Source organism: Porites lutea, chromosome 5 (assembly GCF_958299795.1).
Source record: "Porites lutea chromosome 5, jaPorLute2.1, whole genome shotgun sequence".
Lineage (NCBI taxonomy): Eukaryota > Metazoa > Cnidaria > Anthozoa > Scleractinia > Poritidae > Porites > Porites lutea.
Window position 1 is genome coordinate 39,353,763 of NC_133205.1, and position 19,250 is coordinate 39,373,012.

General features: G+C 38.6%; 1 protein-coding gene across 1 annotated transcript; it reads right to left on the reverse strand.

Annotated features, from left to right (window-relative positions):
* Positions 1-6,179: 6,179 nt before the first annotated feature.
* Positions 6,180-16,929, reverse strand: LOC140937420 (transmembrane protein 115-like). The gene is made up of 9 exons (XM_073386976.1): positions 16,890-16,929; positions 16,672-16,802; positions 14,727-14,796; positions 13,692-13,766; positions 12,036-12,127; positions 11,710-11,821; positions 10,290-10,489; positions 9,549-9,701; positions 6,180-8,735 (listed from the first exon to the last, which is right to left on the reverse strand). The coding sequence occupies exons 1-9, from the start codon at positions 16,917-16,919 to the stop codon at positions 8,528-8,530; spliced, it is 1,071 nt and encodes a 356-aa protein (XP_073243077.1). The 5' UTR covers positions 16,920-16,929; the 3' UTR covers positions 6,180-8,527.
* Positions 16,930-19,250: the final 2,321 nt, after the last annotated feature.

Genomic DNA, 19,250 nt, shown 5'->3' on the forward strand with positions numbered 1-19,250 from the left:
GAATAAATAATGCAATTAACTTACTGGAGATTTTTTCTAATGATCATTTAAAAAGGAAAAGAAAAATTAACCACTAGAAAATGAACATTTTGCTTACTGGACTTGAAAATTGACCTGTTAAGCTAAAAGCGGCGGACGTCAACGATGGAATTTTGAAATCAATTTCCAGGAAGTATAAAAGAAACCATCATTGTCTGGGCTGCGAGGAAAGTTTTAGCGATTTGCAAACGCTAAAAAAGCAATTATCAGTTTCGCATATTAATGAAATTTTCTCTTTAATGCAACCTCACAAGTTTCTCGCGGAGAAACAAAAAAAAGATCACCACAATTAGGCTTTAATACCCCAACCGCTGTCCAGTTTAATTAGTTCTGTGAAACTCGCCCAAGAGAACAGATCATCGCAGCTCACTTTCCGTGCAACAGTCTAGAAGAACTTAGCAAGTAAGTAACGCACGACTGTTTCAGATGTGGCATTGTTTGAATATTCTCCTGCTGATCTAATTGACAATTTCGAACTGACAATGCTCTCCTAAATTCTTTTCCAGGGCTTTCAAAATGCCAAAAGCTTTTCTCGTAAAGAGTCAGTCCAAACCAGGCACAGAAGACAATTATCTGTACGTTACGCCTACAGGCTCTATTAAAGGTGAGATTTTGCTCCACACCTTATAAATTTTTATTATTTTTTTATTATATTATTTTGGAAGATACTGTAAGTGGAAATATTAGTTCAAAGTACCGATTTTACGAGCCCTATTTACAGATTACTTTTTTGCCATGATTTGCAAAAATTCTATGATTAGTCTTACCTAAGGCTGCCCTTTGCTTCTTGCTTTTAACCTCCAAATCCCGAGCTGCAGAGTCTGCCACACTTTTAGTGTTCTAGATTACTTAAGAGATTCTACTAACAAGAACACAAGCTGGCCAGAGCATACTGCAAATACCAATTCTTTGAGTTTATTATTCTGCATTAGAGAGGTTATTAAACAACAATATTCCTATATAGTTTAATCTTAAACATACGGGATTGCATATGAAGAAAAATATTTTTTCAAAAATTTTTTCCGTAAAACTCTTTAGAAATGTATTAAGTATTTTTCCAAATATTTTTTCCGTAGAATTCCTTACAAATGTAGAGCAATAATATGAACATTTTGCATCACGTATCACAAATGCCTAAAAACTTAACTCAGATTTGAGCTCAAAGGCACATTTTCTGGTTAAGTGAGTCTAACTTTTCCCTGATTTCAGTAGTAATTCTCTTCACTTATCATTATTGCGCAACTCACCCGTGATCGTTATCTTTCGCAACCTTAACTTTTGTTATATAATCTAAAGATGTCTTTTGTTTAATTTAAGCCTGTCTATCATTGTATCATTGTAATTACAGTTAAATTTGCATTTTTATGGTTAATTAGTGAATACCGGGAAATTTCTAAAGGTCGACCGAAAGCGCATTTAATTCAAAATTTAAAAGCAAAACGAATAACCCAAAGTGAAAAGTTGAGTATTAAATTTTCAGTTTATTAAATAACAGAAGTTGCAAATGTCTCATATTAATTATGACAAGTCTTGACACATACCACTTTTAATTTATCTCGAATAATCTGGAAAGTTAGACCTCGTCCCGTCTTATACCTTCAGTCGTTAATTAGCAGAACCAAAACTAAATTGCAATTCGCATAGTCCGAAAAACGAACTGATTTTTTAAGAAAACTGGCGAAATACATTCTTGGAGACCCAGAACAAAATCAAATTCAACCTCGTTCCCAGGTTTCTCTCCTACCCGTCCCTACGAGTAGGAGAGAGAACCTGGGAACGAAGTTGAATCAAAGTAGGCAAAGCTTACAACAATAACAGAAGAGTCTAGGCACATTATCCTCGTGAACCGAACCACTCCTAGAAGAATTTTAAGCCGAAAAACATTTTTTGACCGATTAGAAGCAGAGTCCTTTATGACAAATCAGAAGCAATATTCTTCTGGAAAAATCCCGTGTATATCGCAAAAATCCCGTGTATATCGAAAAAGGTTTATTGCAGGTTGCTAAGTTCCGGTATGGACAAGAAGCAAGATTCCACTTTTCATATCTTTTGCTTTCTTCTCCCATGCACTATCTTTTTCTTTTTTTGCCTGGGATTCACGACAATAATAAATGAAATACTATGTGTGGAGAGAAGAACACAGAAAAAATTCTGCGCTCCAGATGGGAATTGAACCCACGACCTTCCGTACACTAGTCGGATTCTCTAACCACTGAGCTACTGAGAACTCAGTGGTGAGCAGGTCAGTTGTGGGCTGACATAACTACCGCATCGCGCAGTCACATTTTGTCAAGTGAACACACAATATTAACTGCATCGCGCAGTCACGTAAATACTCTATGAGCAATGAATAAGATATGAAATGAGAGAGACAAGGTTCACGACAAGGTGATCGGTATACATGTTTCCTCGAAAGCCCCGAAGATACTGAATATAATTATTTGAAAGGAAAGGGTTGGTAGTGCAAAAAGATTTGCATTGAATTTTCCCGTCAACTTTACATTTTTTGGGAGTTTTTCTCCGGCCATTTTGACTTATCAACGGTTGTCTACCGATGACGTCATTAGTGGTACATGGGACAGGCATCACGCCCGGGCGGTTTAGGAGTGAATGGGTTTCATAACTGACTTATTGGTTCACGGATTTATATAACTATGTTCGATTCATTTTTTTTTCATGTCAACAGCTTGTGTGTCAGAGCACGACTCAGTTGCCTTGACGGACGGAAAGCATCCATTGCTTGCTTACTCTGCGTTTTCTGCGATTGACCGGCACCCCAGCATAAACCATCCTAGCAAACCAAATTCATGGCACCCATACTACAGCCAAATCACTGATTTTCAATGGCAGACGTCTAGTGTGCCAGCAACGCATCTTCTCTTCCGGTACCAGCCACGTGAGTCGGTTATATGCTGCCCGGTTGGTCGCAAGTACGCCTTCGAACCAGCATCGTCTGAAGGTGAAAACAACTGTCACGAAATGTGCTGTGAATTGTATCCTAGAAAACAAGTCTCTGATCAGGCATCTATCCCAGCTAAAAATGCTACAATCAATGATCGACGAGTCCTTGTACACGAAACGGATGTCCGCGTTAAGCATGAAATAGATGAGGACCAGGAGGCCTTTCAAAGCAGGCCACCTGGAATTGATAACAGCCAATCAACGCTCGCGTCCTACCCGACGCAACTCTTTGCTACCAACAAACACATGAAGACTGGGTCGAGTGTATCTGTCATCTCCTGGACTCCTAACCAGGCTTCCTGTAAAGAGTGCCCCACCAAGATTTCCCAAGCCTTCACTCCACCAGTAAACAAATACAGCCAGTTGAACGAGTGTATAGATCTGGAAGGGGGCAAAAAGCTATCACCCGTCGAAGAGATGCCCAGTGAGCGTCAGTTGCTAGAGAAAGTTACCGAAGTGTCCAACAACAGTCTTAATGTAAACTGTGTGGATCAAAAAGCAAATGGCTCGTTTGAGGTGAAACATTTTCCTGCAACAGTACCTACTCGGGATCAAGACATGTCAGTTGATGGCCATCGTCCAAAGTCCAAATCCAAGCACGTGTGTGATGAGTGTGGCAGGACATTCACTCGCTCCAGTACACTGCTCACCCACAAGCGCATTCACACTGGAGCCAAACCGTACGTGTGCCATCAGTGTGGACGTGCCTTCAGACAGCTGGGTAACCTATCCCGTCATCAGCTTACCCACACAACGTCCAAGCCATACGTTTGCAAGCAATGCAACAAGGCTTTCAACCGCGCCTCTAACTTGCACACGCACATGCGCACTCACTCTGATTACAAGCCCTTCTGCTGCGATTTCTGCGGCAAGCGGTTCCACCAGAAAGTCGACATGAAGATTCATCGCTACACTCACACAGGTGAAAAACCACACAAGTGCCAGAAATGTGGGCGGGGATTTAAACAGCTGACACACTTGACCTACCACATGAGGACGCATTCCGAGGTACGCATGTACAAGTGTGAGTTCTGTGGCAAGGGCTTCAACCAAAAGGGGAATCTCAAAGCGCATGTGTACCGCCACACGGGTGAACGACCGTTCAAATGCGACATATGTGGTAAGGGTTTCACGCTGGCATCCACGCTGAATACGCATAAGAGAACACACGCCCCTCATAAGCCATTCAACTGCCTATTTTGCGAGAAGGCGTTCTATCAGAAGAACGCTCTGAAGTCACATTACATTGCATCACATCCCTTCACTGGAGGAGTTTCTTTGTTGTAAAATGTTACTTGGGCGAGTACTTAACATAGCCAAGTATTTTATGCAAATTTTAATAAGGTTTGGGTCGTGGGAAAATAGAAAATGTCCAAAAGGTGTACGGTATATGTCAGTACTTGTATACATGTATAAAAAGAAAAACCTTATGAGTGTTTATGAAAACGCAACCTCTTCCCCTATTTCGGATGAAACGTACTGTAAGCCGCAAGCCATGTAGAAATTTTCAATCTGCTATACATTTTATGATACAGTTTGATGATATGTGTTCTTTACTAAGAACACATATCATCAAACTGAACCGTTTCTCGTTTCATTGTAATAAAAATAGCCGTCAGATGTACTTTACTTTCAATGTTGTAAAAGTTCTCTTTTTTCTTAGAATGTAGTTTAAACAACAGCATATTTTCTTATCGTTTTCCTGTACGTTTGTGGTTAGTAAATAAAACAGCCAAATTTAAATTTTTTTGATGTGGTCTGAAGACAATTTGTTTTACAAAAGCAAGAGAGAAGAATAAGATCATTATTGACCAAGGTATTGACCGCTGGCTTAGCGGCCTTTTTCGATTAACAACCCAACTGAAATACGCAGACTCGCGTGGATCTCTGGTCAAGCGGTTTTAAGTTGTTACCAACAGGTAACATCGGATGAAGCCAGATTGTTTCTGTCAATAAAATTGCACGAAAAACAATTAATTCCGACTTAACCGTGTAGTATAAAATAAGATAGATAAACAGAACTGGGAACCCGAATCATTTGCTTCATAATCTACATCCATATCCACAACACAATCGAAGACAAGCTGTCAAATCCAGTAATTTATAAAAATATTTGTACTTATGCCGTATTTGAAAGCTAACCAATTCCAGTTCATTACTTTACCCTAATCACTGCAGATCTGTGCTTAACTCTCTAGTATGTGTTCCCTCCATAACTGGCGGCCTGCGCTCTGTTTTTTTTTAAAGCAATTCTAGAGGGTTAGCGGGGTTCATTTCCCGCCAGTTTCGTGACGTTAAGAGAATAATGCCCTGGTATCCAATCTGGCCTCACCCGATGTTATCTCACTATTGCTAACCGTTTGAAGTTCCTGTTCCGACCCTCTCTTTTTCCCTCTACTGATTCAATATGAAGGGTGACGGGTTCCTGGAGTAAGGGCCCGTAATTTGATTGAATTACCGGCCATAATGAAGCGGTAAGATGGGCGGACGGTTTTACACTTTGGAGCTTGCAAGTAACAATAGAAAACCCTGGATACCCAATTCAATACTTCCGACTTAAACGAGGCCATCCGTTAATAAAGTACTCTTTTTTCCTTGGTAAAACACACTGAAGATGTTTAAACCATAGATTCGTATCAAATCGCTAGACAGGCAGGGTCTATAGCTTTCCTCTCCTCCTCACGAAGACGGCATTCGATTAGAACTACCAGAGTTCATTTCGTTTTTGCTCTCTTATTTAAATTGTCAATCCCGCTGATGTGTAAAAAATAATAGCCCTTATTTGCAAGAGAAAACAAGAAACTGAAGGATTCTGGAAGATATATTTTTTATTTTTATTTTATTAGCTTCGCCAAAAAAAAAACAAACAAACAAACAGACAAACAGAAAGAACGTTGGCAGGGACACCGCAACAGCTGTGGCCAATTACGTAGTATAGTAAAACGACGTCACCGTGCAATTGTCTACTGAATCCCTGCGGTTCAAGGGCCAGAGTATTGCCCATGTACTGACTCGACTCAAGTTCTTACCACACGCGTTTCCATAAAAAGTCGAAGAAAACCGGTAACGAACCAGGTGTAGGTGCTTAAAAGGAGCCACTGCATTCCGTACAAGGTTACAATTGGATCAATTTTACTCTAAAATCCTCCCTAAAAAGTTAAGGTTCGCACACTAGGACCTACGTCATTTACCTCTTTATTTCATATTTGAAATCTTAAATACACCATTCATCTTTGTGGCTACTATTTAATTAGTACCATGTTAGTATTTTACTTTATATACAGTCACATTACACACAATACGTAACTGTGTACATGTTTGCTCCATTTACCCTGACTCGTCCCCAATCGTCTCTCACAACCTCCCTAGTGGCGCGCAGGGTATGATGGGAAGGAGAAAAGCGAGGGAGAGTCTTCCTCTCTTCTCCCTTCCCACCACACCCTGCTTCCGCCGTGCGCGTTACGCGAAGACGATTGGGAACGAGTCAGCCATTTAGTTCTGTTAAACGTCATTGATAAAGTAAAATTTTCTCAAATACCAGCAGGAGGGCGCCTAAACTTAAAAAGTAAAAGGAAGTATTCGTGAAAGCTTTCATGACAGATGAAACTAATATAAGCTTATGCCCGTTTTAAGTATGCGTCCACAGCTCTTCGTACACATTCACAAAACGAAACTGGACCGTTGAAGGTGTTTTTCAAACAGTAATATACACCTGATTCAATATAGGTTGCTTTAGCATTGGGCAAATGCGCGCTGGGAAGCTATTGCTTGGCGGTCATTCAAGGAAATCATTGTAGTGAGATTCACGTATGCCCAAATGCCCAATGCCCAATGCCCAATGCCCAAATCCTAATGACCAATTGCCAAAGCAACCTTTATTGAATTAGGCATTTACACAATTCATTTTTCCATATCATAGGCGAACTTTGGCAAAATGTTCAAAACTTCGCGGTGAAACCACCCACCTGCGGCTCGTGACTCCACTTGAGTTTTGAACATATTGCCGTCATTTCCACGGTCGATGAACAGCACGGACCATGGAAAATTGTTGTCGATTTGTTAAACAGAAACAGGCAGACTAAGAATCACTGACCTGTTTCCGGGCGTGAATTGTGGAAATGTGAACGTACTCACTGAATGAACACTAAAAATTTACAGTATATACAAGATGACATTATCTTTTTTTGTTTTATAACTCCAAATACGCCAAGAGTCGAACTTCACATTTCACCAGACTTAATACTAATGATCAAAATCTATTGCGCTCACTCATCCGCGGTAGGTTAATCACAAGTGAAGTTCCACGTTTGGCAAGGGCCTTGGCTTTAATTTAACTTTATTTTTCCCCTTTCGATAGCCTATTACTTCACTAGGTTTTCAACCAATCTCAGACACATTTACTTCAAAACGTTTCTCGGTGCCTTTGCCTGGATACGAGTTTGCTAACTTTACTCAACACTGAAAAACAGACGGGGACACACGGATGCGCAAGAGAGTTATTTAAACTCAAAGCTTAACTCAAAGCAAAAGATTCTAATGGCATGTCTAAAATTGCAGTTCAACTTAATAGTGGGAAGGCAACTTAAATATTGCAAAAGCAGACCACTTTCTAAGACACATTTGTCAAAATATCGAGCTCATGACACATCATTTTGACTCGTTGTTGAAGACAGCAGAAAGACGTAACGTGAAGTAGTTAATACAGAGTTATCGCAAAGTCTTCACACTACGTGTCTGAAATTGTTCTTCACCATAAATTAAACACCTTTTTCGAGAAAAAAAAATATACGACATCTTCGAGCACACTCTTCTAACATATCTGACCACCTAGCTGGATGAGAGCTAGATGGCTTCCATGACAATTTCACCTGACAGACATTGCAGTCTAAGGCAACTTAGTTCCCAGACTCCTCTTCCTTCCTCCTTCACATAGAGGGGACCATGGAAACAAGGCAGGTCTTGACTCATATACTGTGACAACGCATATTTCATTTGGTAAAAACATTGCCAACTAATATTCAGCCCACATTCGGTAAATTGTGCTTACTTTTGCCTATATTCGGTAAACTGTGCTTACTTTTTTTATGAAAAGACAATAAACTTGCTCGCTTAATTGTTGGTTGCTTTGTTTCCTTGTTGTTTATTTTTTCAGTGGCATTTCAGTAGCCTTTGAATTCTGGAATTGCGTGATACAGACCAAAGTTCATATCAGGACCATTATTCCCCTAATGTAAACTGCCACCTATAAGCCCCAACACTTGTACATGTAATCCCCCCAGTTATAGACCAAGCTACCTGTAAACAAAAAAATTACCACACCCATCTCATCAAATTATAAGCCATCCACCCTTCAAATTTATTGAAATGAATTCAAAAGACCATAATCGACACTGCTATAGCTTGTTTCAAAGCACTTCCTGTTATAAGACCCCTAGGATATAAGCCCCTCCATTTATAAGCCTTTCTAAAACCCCTTACGAACATGTACAAGGTCAGGGCTTATTAGCGGCGGTTGATGGTATCTGTGTTACGTAGGTACACTAGAGCTGTTTGGTACTCCCTCAGTCCTTTTTGTTGTACCCTGATCCACCACAATCTCAGGCATTTCATCCACTGCATTCACTGGACTAACAGGACTGTCTGGGTCCTTTCCTCCAGGTCCATCTAGCGATGGCCAGCTTGTTGTTTGCTCCAGTTTTTGTAGTCTCTCATTAAGAGCCTTGAGTGCCTTTTGCCTAACAGTATAAAGCGAGAACTTTAGGTTATCGTTTCAGAAAGATATGTATGGACTATTTGAGCCCTTAATAATGCTCAAGTCAATCTCTATAAACTGAACCAGATGGGTTATGATTTACGGTCGTTTCGCCTACGACTCATTTCGCGAACGCTTGATCAAAAGCTCAAAGAACGACGACAGAGGTATACACATGTGTATCGGACTTTTTCGTGTCATGGCTGAAACAAAGAGGTATATAAATGTGTATATAAGTAGAAGACCCACTCAGTGGGGGATCTAAAAACATATGCACAAGTCACATAACGTCTCAGCTCATCAAACTTCCATCCAAGGGAAACTAATAAAATACAGTGGAGAGGGCATACTCTTGGGGTGGGGACTAACTTACTATGGGCAAAACTACTGATTTCCAGTGACACTATTTATAATGTCAATGACGGTATGTCTGTATCTGAATAGCGTATGATTCTGCATAGAAGGCCTTAAAAGGGGGGCGGGGGAAGGGGGACGGAGGGAATTCAGGCGCACCCATCCCCTTCTCGCGCACTCGAATTCCCCCTTCCCCAGGCTAATAACATATTTACTCGAATAAAAACTGCGGCGGTTATTAAAATTGTTTTTTTGGCGCTTCGAATGTGGCGTGTATTCAAGGGTAGCGCTTATTCGAGTTAACACGGCAGTGATTTTGTTACCTCTGCCTCCTGCGTCCATGACGCATAAAAATCCCCAAAGACGCAAAATAATTCATGGCCTGCGTCCCGTAGGACGCAAAGTTCGATGGATCGATCTGAACACGTTTTGTACACAGTACCTTCTTCTTTCAGCATCAACAGGATCCATTCCAGGTAAGCTGATTGTAATGGCTGATGGTGCTCCCACATCATACGTTCTGATCGGTTTGTGGCACACTTTCAGACGGACCAGAGTGTTAAATATAATGGTGGAAAGTGTGTTAACTGGTGATCTGTTTTTACAAAGAAAGAGGAAATTGATAAAAGTGATGAAACCATTCTGTCGAGGTACTTTGTCACCAGCTTAAAAAACCGGGTATCTTAAATCTCTGAAAGATACTTTGGTGAAAAAGTTGTGCGCCGTTACTTAACTCTAGAGCCCTTACTGTCCCTTTGCCGGTTTTATGCTAGAGACGTTAGAGTCGTCTGAGAAGTAAAGTCATCTTAGGATGACTGACGTCAAGTACAAAAAACGTAAAATAAAACGTCTTCTGTTAAGTGCGTCAAAACGGAGTCAGTGTTTTGTTTTTTTTGTTTTTGAGAAAACTTTTTTTTTCAATGGTACCGTCTACTTTCATGCGACCCGTTTTCACACCGGACGAATTTAAAGTGAGGCGCATAAAAATATGCGTCTCTTATTTTACTTTTCCACAGTGGCCATCATTGCAGCTGAGTCTGGAGAATACGGGTTCAACAGCTGTAATTTGAGAAGGCCTCCTATTCTTCTCAAGAAGACCTCTCCTTTACTTTGTGCCATGCACCAAAATGTTTGTAGATGAGACATAACAACCATCCAACATTGCAAATGAAAGTTTGCTTACTGTGCCGCTTCCGGAAAGAAACTTGCGCAGGAGAAGCCTTCACTCAGGTCTCCCTTGACTCCTTTTCCACGAGGCTGGTAAAACCTTAAATACACCCAGCCAATGACAGTACCAGATAAAACCATAACCAGAAGAATTATAGGAAGGATACCGATGATACACAGAATACTGTAAACAAGGACAACTATTGATGGAACATGCTGAAAGAGAGAACAATAATTGAATCAAACTTGATCATGTAACTTGAAAATGAATGTCACCACTTGTGTGGAGGACTACAGTCAATCCTGTATAAAGTGGTTACCCTTGGGGAATAGCTTAGTGACCGTTTAATACAGGTTTGACTAACGTAAGACTTAATCAAGACAATGAAATATTGAAGAAGATGGTGACAGACTGACCTCAAAGTGAGTCTAAAGTGTACCTCTTCTTGTGCCAAAAAAGAAGTAAAAGACCACTAACTGCCAAACACAGTTTATCTGTTGCATTACAGTAGTATGGTACATCTTGTCAGAATGACTATTTAATAGAGGTGAAGAAATTAAAAATAACTTCTCTGAAGAGGTGACTGCAACCGCTTAATACAGGTCAGTTTTACAGTAACTCTGGGGCTTTGGCACGTGACTGTTTATAGAGGTCTACTTAGTACAGGTTACGAACTGTATAATACTGTACAAATTTATTACAAGTGATTAACACTTTTACTTCAGTGTCATAATTACTATGGAGACACTTTCAGTGTACATCTGTAATTTATATGGTGATATTCCCCTAACTTTTGAGAGTGTGAACAAAAATCTATGATTTAAGTGACAAAAAAACAAACAAACAAACAAAAATTAATATGGGTGGCACATCTGGCATGCACTATTTTGCAGAACTCATAAAACAGAATAAAACCTAAATGTTCATTTCTAAGTTAATGATTTTCTTATATAGTTCATTTGTAGATTATTTAAGTAAGGCATATATTCATGGGCTGTTAATCAGTTTTTCATGAAAGCTGTGTTATTTGCTTATGCTGTAGCACTTTTCAAGGGCAACATCAAGAACTTTAGAATTCAATTCTTCAATTTCACTTGTTACCAGTCGGTGGAAATTTTTTGTCCTTTAAAACTTCATAAAAATGCTTTCATATTTAGGCAAAAAACCTACAAAGACCCCAGAGAGAGCACATAAAAGTAAAATAACAAATTATTATTGTTCAACATGAACTTAAAAAAAGAACAGAAAAGAAACACATCAGATACAATGTATGTCCTACTGTAAATGGCGTAAAATATATCTAACCATTAGTGTCACCCATTCTAAAAAAAATGATTCATGAACAAGGTGAAATAATCTTTTATTTCAAACCTAACATGGTACCCAGGTCTTTCATGGGGCGGACAGATACATTAATTTATTACTGCAAACCAACCTTGACGCGAAGACCAAGAGAAGACATTCCTAATTCTTGCTCAGGTTTAATTTGTTTAAAAGCAACCATCATACCAGATAAAATTCCTGTCATTCCACTAAACTGTAGAAACCTACAGATACAAAAAAGTTATAAGTAAGACGAAAACACAATATTGTTCCTGTAAATGATCTAATAGCAGGGCTGCATTTAATGGATGGGAGGCCTTTAAAAAAGAGATGTTTTATAGTCTCATAACTGTAACAAACTCAACAAAACTAAGTCATGTTCAGCAAATACATACCCACTAATTATAAATGTAGTTATATGAATACTTTAAGACTTACCACATTTGTGTGTCAAATGTTGCAACATAAGCAAAAACACAGACAGCTGACGCTAGCAGTGAGGTTCCTACATCTAAGATTAATACAAATTTCTACAAAGAAAAAAAATAGGCAATCTGAAACAAAATTGAATTCAGGGTATAGTACTTTATACCTTTAAACAGTTTGTTTACAAATTTGCATTGGCACTAAGAGAGTAATCATTGAGACAGACAGCTTACATTAAAAAAATCCTTCCATTAATTAACAACAAGAAAGTTCTTACAGCAGCATTTAGTCTCGCTTGCTTGGAGATTAGATAGAGAAATGAGGAGGCGATTAATTCAACACGAAACAGGATTTACTCACCAAAGATTTTTTATTTACTTCCTACTTCAGCGACGTTGAGTATTCTTCAGGATATTTACTTTTTACTTGTTTCTGAATTGATTTACAGTGTACAGCTGTAGTACGAGTGTTAGCGACGACGGGAAATACATCTGCAGTCGCAGGCTATAGTATATGCATGTATAAATACACCAAAATTCAAGGGCCTCAATTCCACAGAAATTACATCATTGCTAGAGATCAAAAAGTGATTTACATGGCACGTCATTTCAATCATTGCCAAAAATAAACCGCATTCTCACCACAAGATCCACTTGCATACAATCAAAGTTTACAACACCCGACCTTTGCAGTTTTGCTAATTAAGATTCTTATTTTTTTTTGACCACTCAGTAGTGTTCACTTGTTCCAAAGTAATCAATGATTTGAAGCGATAGAATTTGTGGACTGGCATGTTTCGGAAAAGCTCTAAATTTAATCTTTCCTAAAAGCTTTCTTCGCAAAACATGCGTGGCTTCGATCATGTAACGATTCTTATTCTCAGTTTCCACAGTCTCCGCTAAGAACGCCTGGCACAATGACCACCCCTTTTGTGTCCTAAATATGACGAAAAACGCGCTGCAGATTGCAGATTGCTACTTATGCAAGTAAGACTAATAATCAACAAGATTACATTGTAGGTCAGGAAGAGAAGAAAGCAAGACTCTGAGATAACATGATGTTACATAGGCAAAACATAAAATATTTACTTGCTTTATTTACATTTGGACACACACAAATGTTTTGTAAACTCTAACAACGCCCAGAAGTACACATCAAACAAAAATTTGATATCATGATATAAATGTTGTAGCTTAGATTTGTTCCAGTTTTAAATAATTTATTTTATTTCCCTGTGATTTGGGTACACGAATGGTTAATAGGGAACATAAAGAGTTTGAAAAAAAAAGGACAACATCTAATCAAGGATAAACTTTAACTACAACATTGACACAGCTGCCTTTGGCCGACGAAATTTGCTGGAAGGCTGTCTGCTTTACTGTAGTTACCCTCTGTTTACACAAGATAGACTTCAGTTATTTAAAATAAAATTTGTTTGCAAAAGCAAGTGGATAAAGAAAATGTGACCAAGGAAGGACAAAAAATGTAAACTACATTGTACCCTCTGCAAACAGAAGTGCAAGGTTTTTTCATCACTTCGGGAAACAGGATACTCAAGTACCCATCTTACTATTCTAGCATTGGATGTATGAAAATCTCTTGTGCTTGATCTTGCACTTTCACCTGTGTTTACATCACGCATATTAACTAGATCTTCAGTGTATTTACCAGAAATTCAAGTGCTCCCCACAGGGGTTCAAGTAGCTGACCACAAAGCACAAGCACTGCAATATCTATTAGCACCTGAAAAAAAAACAAAAACAAGCACTTGACGTTAAAAAGAAATATTACCAAAAAGTGCAGAAGAAGCACGGATGGGAATAAACTCAAGAGGGGTCTTAATTTATTTCATGGATTTTACTCAGGTACATGTTAACTGCAGCTCACTTTTTTTTTTCAAGTTTGTCTCAGTTTGTAAGAGGGTGATGTTTTTATATAAAGCGCGCACTGTTTTTGTCAAAAATTTTATTTTAAAAATCACATTTACTGTAAACAGACAAAACCATTAAAAATACATGTGGTTATGGTGACTTAACCTCTAAAAGTGATGACAAGAAACTGTTGCTCAAACTGTGCCAGCTATATGTAGTTAAATGGTGTTGTACAAGAACAACTTATCAGCAAAATGGCATCACTTTTGCATGACTTTGTCAACACATGAAAAAAACTACTCTCTGTACAAATGACATAAGTTAAGCATGTATAAAAACTATTGTTTGCAGGAAGGAGGCAACAATTCTTGTGCAAGCTGGAATTAGCAGTGTGCCTACCATTAGTCAGAACTTTGTTTTAAGTATGTTCTTTTCATTGTTATCAATTTTTTCATGTACTCATGGTTACACAGTTATGGAGCCATGCTTCTCTTGGTTGTTATAACTTGTACAAACAGTATTTTCAAAGTATTATTTAACTAACAAAGACTTGAGATGTATCAAAACAAGCAAAAAGTATCATGATTGATCTTTTTAAAAATAACTATGAATCTCATTTAAAGTAAATACAAGGAGTTCAAGTGCAATGTAGTATGTGTTATATCTTGAAAATTAAGATCAGAAAGGCTAGTGCAACCCCTTTAATATGACCACCTCATAAATCATGGTTCAATGGATGCATAACAGGATGCTACTGAAAACACAGGTTATTTTTAGAGACGATTTTGGTGATTCAATCTTTAAAATGGTTAGGTTGAAAGCAGGCACTTACATTCCATATTCTATACTCTGTAAAACCTCCTGTAATTAATGTCCATACTCTAAAATGAGGTGGAATAATGCTGAAGAAAACAAGAAAAAAGGAAAATTAAAATACATTCTACAGCTGTATGTGTAACAAAAATAAAAAAAGGTTAAAAAACCTATGGGAAACTAAAAGCATATAGATACTAACACAATGCAATTCTTCTACACATAAACCTGAGAAAGACATGTACAGTAACTGTAAGAAAACATGTTCAGCACCTGAGCATAGCAATTAACCCTCATACATCAATGCAACGTAACTTCAGCAGGATAAGTAACCAATACAGTCAATTCCGGTCATTGCGAACACCCTCAGGACCGTGGTTTTACGTCCGTAATAGCAAGAGTCAGTTATAGTGGGGTGGGCAAAAAAAAAGTGCTGTTAACATACAATAACATTACAAATAACATGAACTACGTTTGTAAGGTTTTCTTAAATCTTTAATGTGTGTTAAATGTGCTACTTATATGCAAATAACAGCACAATTAAGTAACACTTGCCCATGTTGTGGTAACCCAAAATATCTTGCAAGACTGAACAAACCTAACAGCAGTACAGAAACTGCTAGGCAGTCGTTGAGAATGGAACACGAGGGCTTGAGCTCAGACTCCCAAAGAGCCAGGAAGACAAAAGTGCAAGCTCAAGTGAAGAAGTGAGGACAGTGATTGTGCAAACAATTTTAGGAATAATTTATTGATGTGAAACTGAATCTTTTGAAATGTACTTTGGCAAATGATGAACAGCAGACTGTAACTTTACATAATTATGTTGTATGAGAAGTACAGCATGTCCACTTTATCGAAAGTCAGAACAATAAAATTGTCACTTTAGTACCAAAAAAGTGTCCGTAAGTCTGTAATAGCGGGAGTCATTTTCAGTCAAACCCCTATAGATCTGGCCAGAAATCTGAATTTTGTCTGTAATAGTGAACGTCCGCAATAGCGAGGTGTCTGCAAGGCAAGTGTTGACTGTAGTTAGCATAAGTGATAAAACCTGAAATTTAGGAGCGACTGTTCTTCAAAATAAAGTCTTGAAAAGACGTTTTTTCCTTTTATTAAACAGACAATGTGGATTTAGCACAGTCTGGACAGCATGTAACCTGAGAAAACAGACACCATTTTATCCCACAAAATTAACTCTGAGAAATGACTGCAGAAATTCAAAACTGATGATGTGTCCCCTTTCAGATCTGGGAGTGCTTCTGATTGGTTGATTCATTCCTCAGATGTCATTTCATGGGAAAACCAGTAGAAAACCAGATGAAGGCTTACACAGCTTCAATGCACATTGTAGGACTTAGTATTTGTATTCAGCATAAAGGAACCATTGAATGTCACTGAGAAACTATCCTATTTGCAGTCCAGTAGTTCAGTTATCATGTGCTGCAATTGGCAGCAAATATCTTTGCACATGGCGTGCAAGACCTCATTGAGTTCTATGCTACGATAGCTAGGCATTTAAATTTTGCCTTTCCAGACAGTGTATGTAGAATTTTTTCTTTGCTTGTTGTTGTTGTTTTTTTTACCTTTCTAAAAATCCCAGTTGGGAGATGGGAAACGAAATAGACTTATTATGGGCATGGTCAAGGCAGCATATAAGCTTACAATGTAATTAAACCAACAAGTGGACAAATTCAAAAACTTGGTGAATCAATAAAGCTTGTTATGATAAAGCTGAGTGCTACGAAATGAGGTATTAAGATTTCCGGACAACTCCACACATTTATCATGCATGCAGCAATTTCATACTACATTTTTTGGATAATAGTATGAAATTACTGCACAAAAAGGTTTAAGGCACTATCATCATATGAATAGAGTCGAAACATGTATGCATAATATATGTATGGAGATGCGCGGAAATCTTAACCAAAGTAAAATTAGTAAAATTCATCACACGTGTAACTTACTATCCAGGAGTAACAGCTAAAGCAGCATAAACAGTTGAATCAATGAAAGTCAAACAGTAGAGAAGACATACAGTCGCACAAGAAAACTTCACTACCACCGAAGCATCACCCAGCGCCTTATTTATCTGTGCCTAAAAGAAAACGTAGTAGCTTAGAGAAGATGCTCAAGCCGTTTGCAGTAAATAATTGCAGCAGAAGAAATACATATTTTAAATTACCTTTAGTTGATCGAAGTTGATGGTCGCCATTTTGTTTTGTTTGACCAATACGCAGCCGCAGTAGTGTAGATGACGAGTCAAAACATGACGTGCGCTAGGCCCAGTCTTCTCCATCCTTGGAGACGAACTTTGAGAGCTAACTGAATTTGCCGGGTGAAGTTCTTGTTATTGATATTCACTTTTTTGTTGTTTCTGCACCGATCACCAGAATTCTACGAAATCTGAGTGTTGTCAGCGAGTCTACTGAATAGCTTCACAGTAATAATGATCCTTATTTACTAACAAAATTTCTCAATTCTTTGCCAAACGTCGGAATATCTAGCTACTTTGAAATGGGCATCTCGCTGACATTTCTTTACCAGTAGTCAGAGCAAAGTATACGAAAAATGCTTCGCATCAGCTAACTTTATTTAATTTACAAACCTAACAATCACATAGACCGGACAGTCCATATCGAGAACTCCTTTGCATGTAAATGTCCAGGGGTAAATGTTTGTTTCCGCAGACGTATTTGAATGAGCTTTGCTTTATCTTGTGCAGCTTGTTGCTGAAGCCGACATCGCTTATGTTTAGGTAGAAAAAGAAAACACTTCATCTCAAGGTTTTGCCAGACTTCAGATTGACGTTCAAGAGCAAAATGTTTGATTTACTACGCTTGATAACAACGTGAAATTCCCTTCAGCGCTCTTTCCCTCCATTTTTGTTTACCTTTTGACTTTTGGTTAACCTGAGATCAGGCTCTATTTTCGTTTCGCTTTGAAAATTACATTGGCCGTTAGAGAGAGTGTATGAGAACCGCTAAAATTGGGCCTGATCTCAGGTTAACTTCTGGTCTACTGCTCATGCTCACATGGTCAGCCAATGAAAAATCGAGTTGAAACGGATTATCCCAGAGGTTTTGTTGCCCGTTCCGCTGCACAATGGTAACGCGGTTTCTCGGAACGATATTGAAGATAACGTTGGCCAACCTTGTTCCCAGCTTCTCTCTCCTACCGGTCGAGAGCATTAGAATTAATAGGCTGATTTAGCAACGGAACGGGAACGTCAGTTGACGAAGGCGCGCACAAATCAAACAACTGGCTTTGGCTTGACCAATATTGAGCACAGGAAGTCGTGTTTAGTCCTTTCAGCGCGCTTTCCCGTCGTCAACTGGCGTTCCTGCCTGTTGCTAAATCAGCCTAATATTAGGATTTGGACAAAACGCGCGTGAAATTATTCCCTAACTTCACCCGTCACCATATCATTTGATTACACATACTAATTTTAGAAATATACGAGCACTGCTAGTAGCATATTGTGCTACTTTTTCGAGCATAATCCTTCAAATCCTTTGGGACCTAGCCTGCGTGGCAGGCGCTCGAAAGGGAAGGGAAACGAAATTACTTTCCTTTCTCCCTCGCGCGCCCAAATTCCCCCTTCCCCTTTTAAACGCCTGCCGCGCAGGCTATTTGGGACCTGAAAGTAAAATGGGGCGAAATTCGGGACGGGATGCGGGATGCCGAATATAACCATTGGGATTACAGGATTGCGCGAAAATTCTGGTCGGGATGATGGGATTGAAGAATCCTATCGAGGACACTTCCTTATAGAAGCCGGGGGCTATTAAAATGGTCTATTTTCGTAAAGTAAAGAACTCAAGTTAAATAAAACCAGCTTGTCTCGTTTCGAAAACTTAGGAGAACTCAGTGATGAAATACCTTGGATAATCTCAAGATATCTACTATCCATACGTGCAAGCCACCACGAACTGGCTCATTTTCATTCGAAGAAGTTGAACAGTAGGCCAGTAGTTAAGAGTCATCAGTTTTGTTTCGCGCCTACAACAGCCTCCACATGTCGGATTTTGCCACGTTTTGCCCTTGCATCAGTGATTTTTTTTTGTTTTAGGGAGGTAGAGCGATGGTAAAACAGAGGTGCACAAAAGCCAGTTACTATTTATTTATTCCTTCATTTATTTCTTTCTTTCATTATTTCACTGCAGTGTTTTTAGAGATTTCCAATAATTCGGCCTAAGGTGGAGCTAAATCTACCCTTCATTAGAGTTGATTCTTTTGGATAGAGCCACTTTTTAAAAGATAAAAGTCCAAAAATTTCGAGTTATTTTAATTACATAAGTGGTAGAGCTAAAATTAGTAACTTCAAATAAAGGATAAAAATAACTCCATTGTTAATAAGAGATATTTTAACTTCAGATTTGAAGTAAACATTGAGTAGAACTGAACCCCTAAAGATGAATTAATTTGTACTTAAACTTTTTAAGCTTTTCTCGAAAATTTACTGTGACTGCATTTTTCGATTTAAACCTTGAAGGCTATGCTTGTTACGTCTTGGAGAACTCTAATTTGTATGTTTTTTGTTATT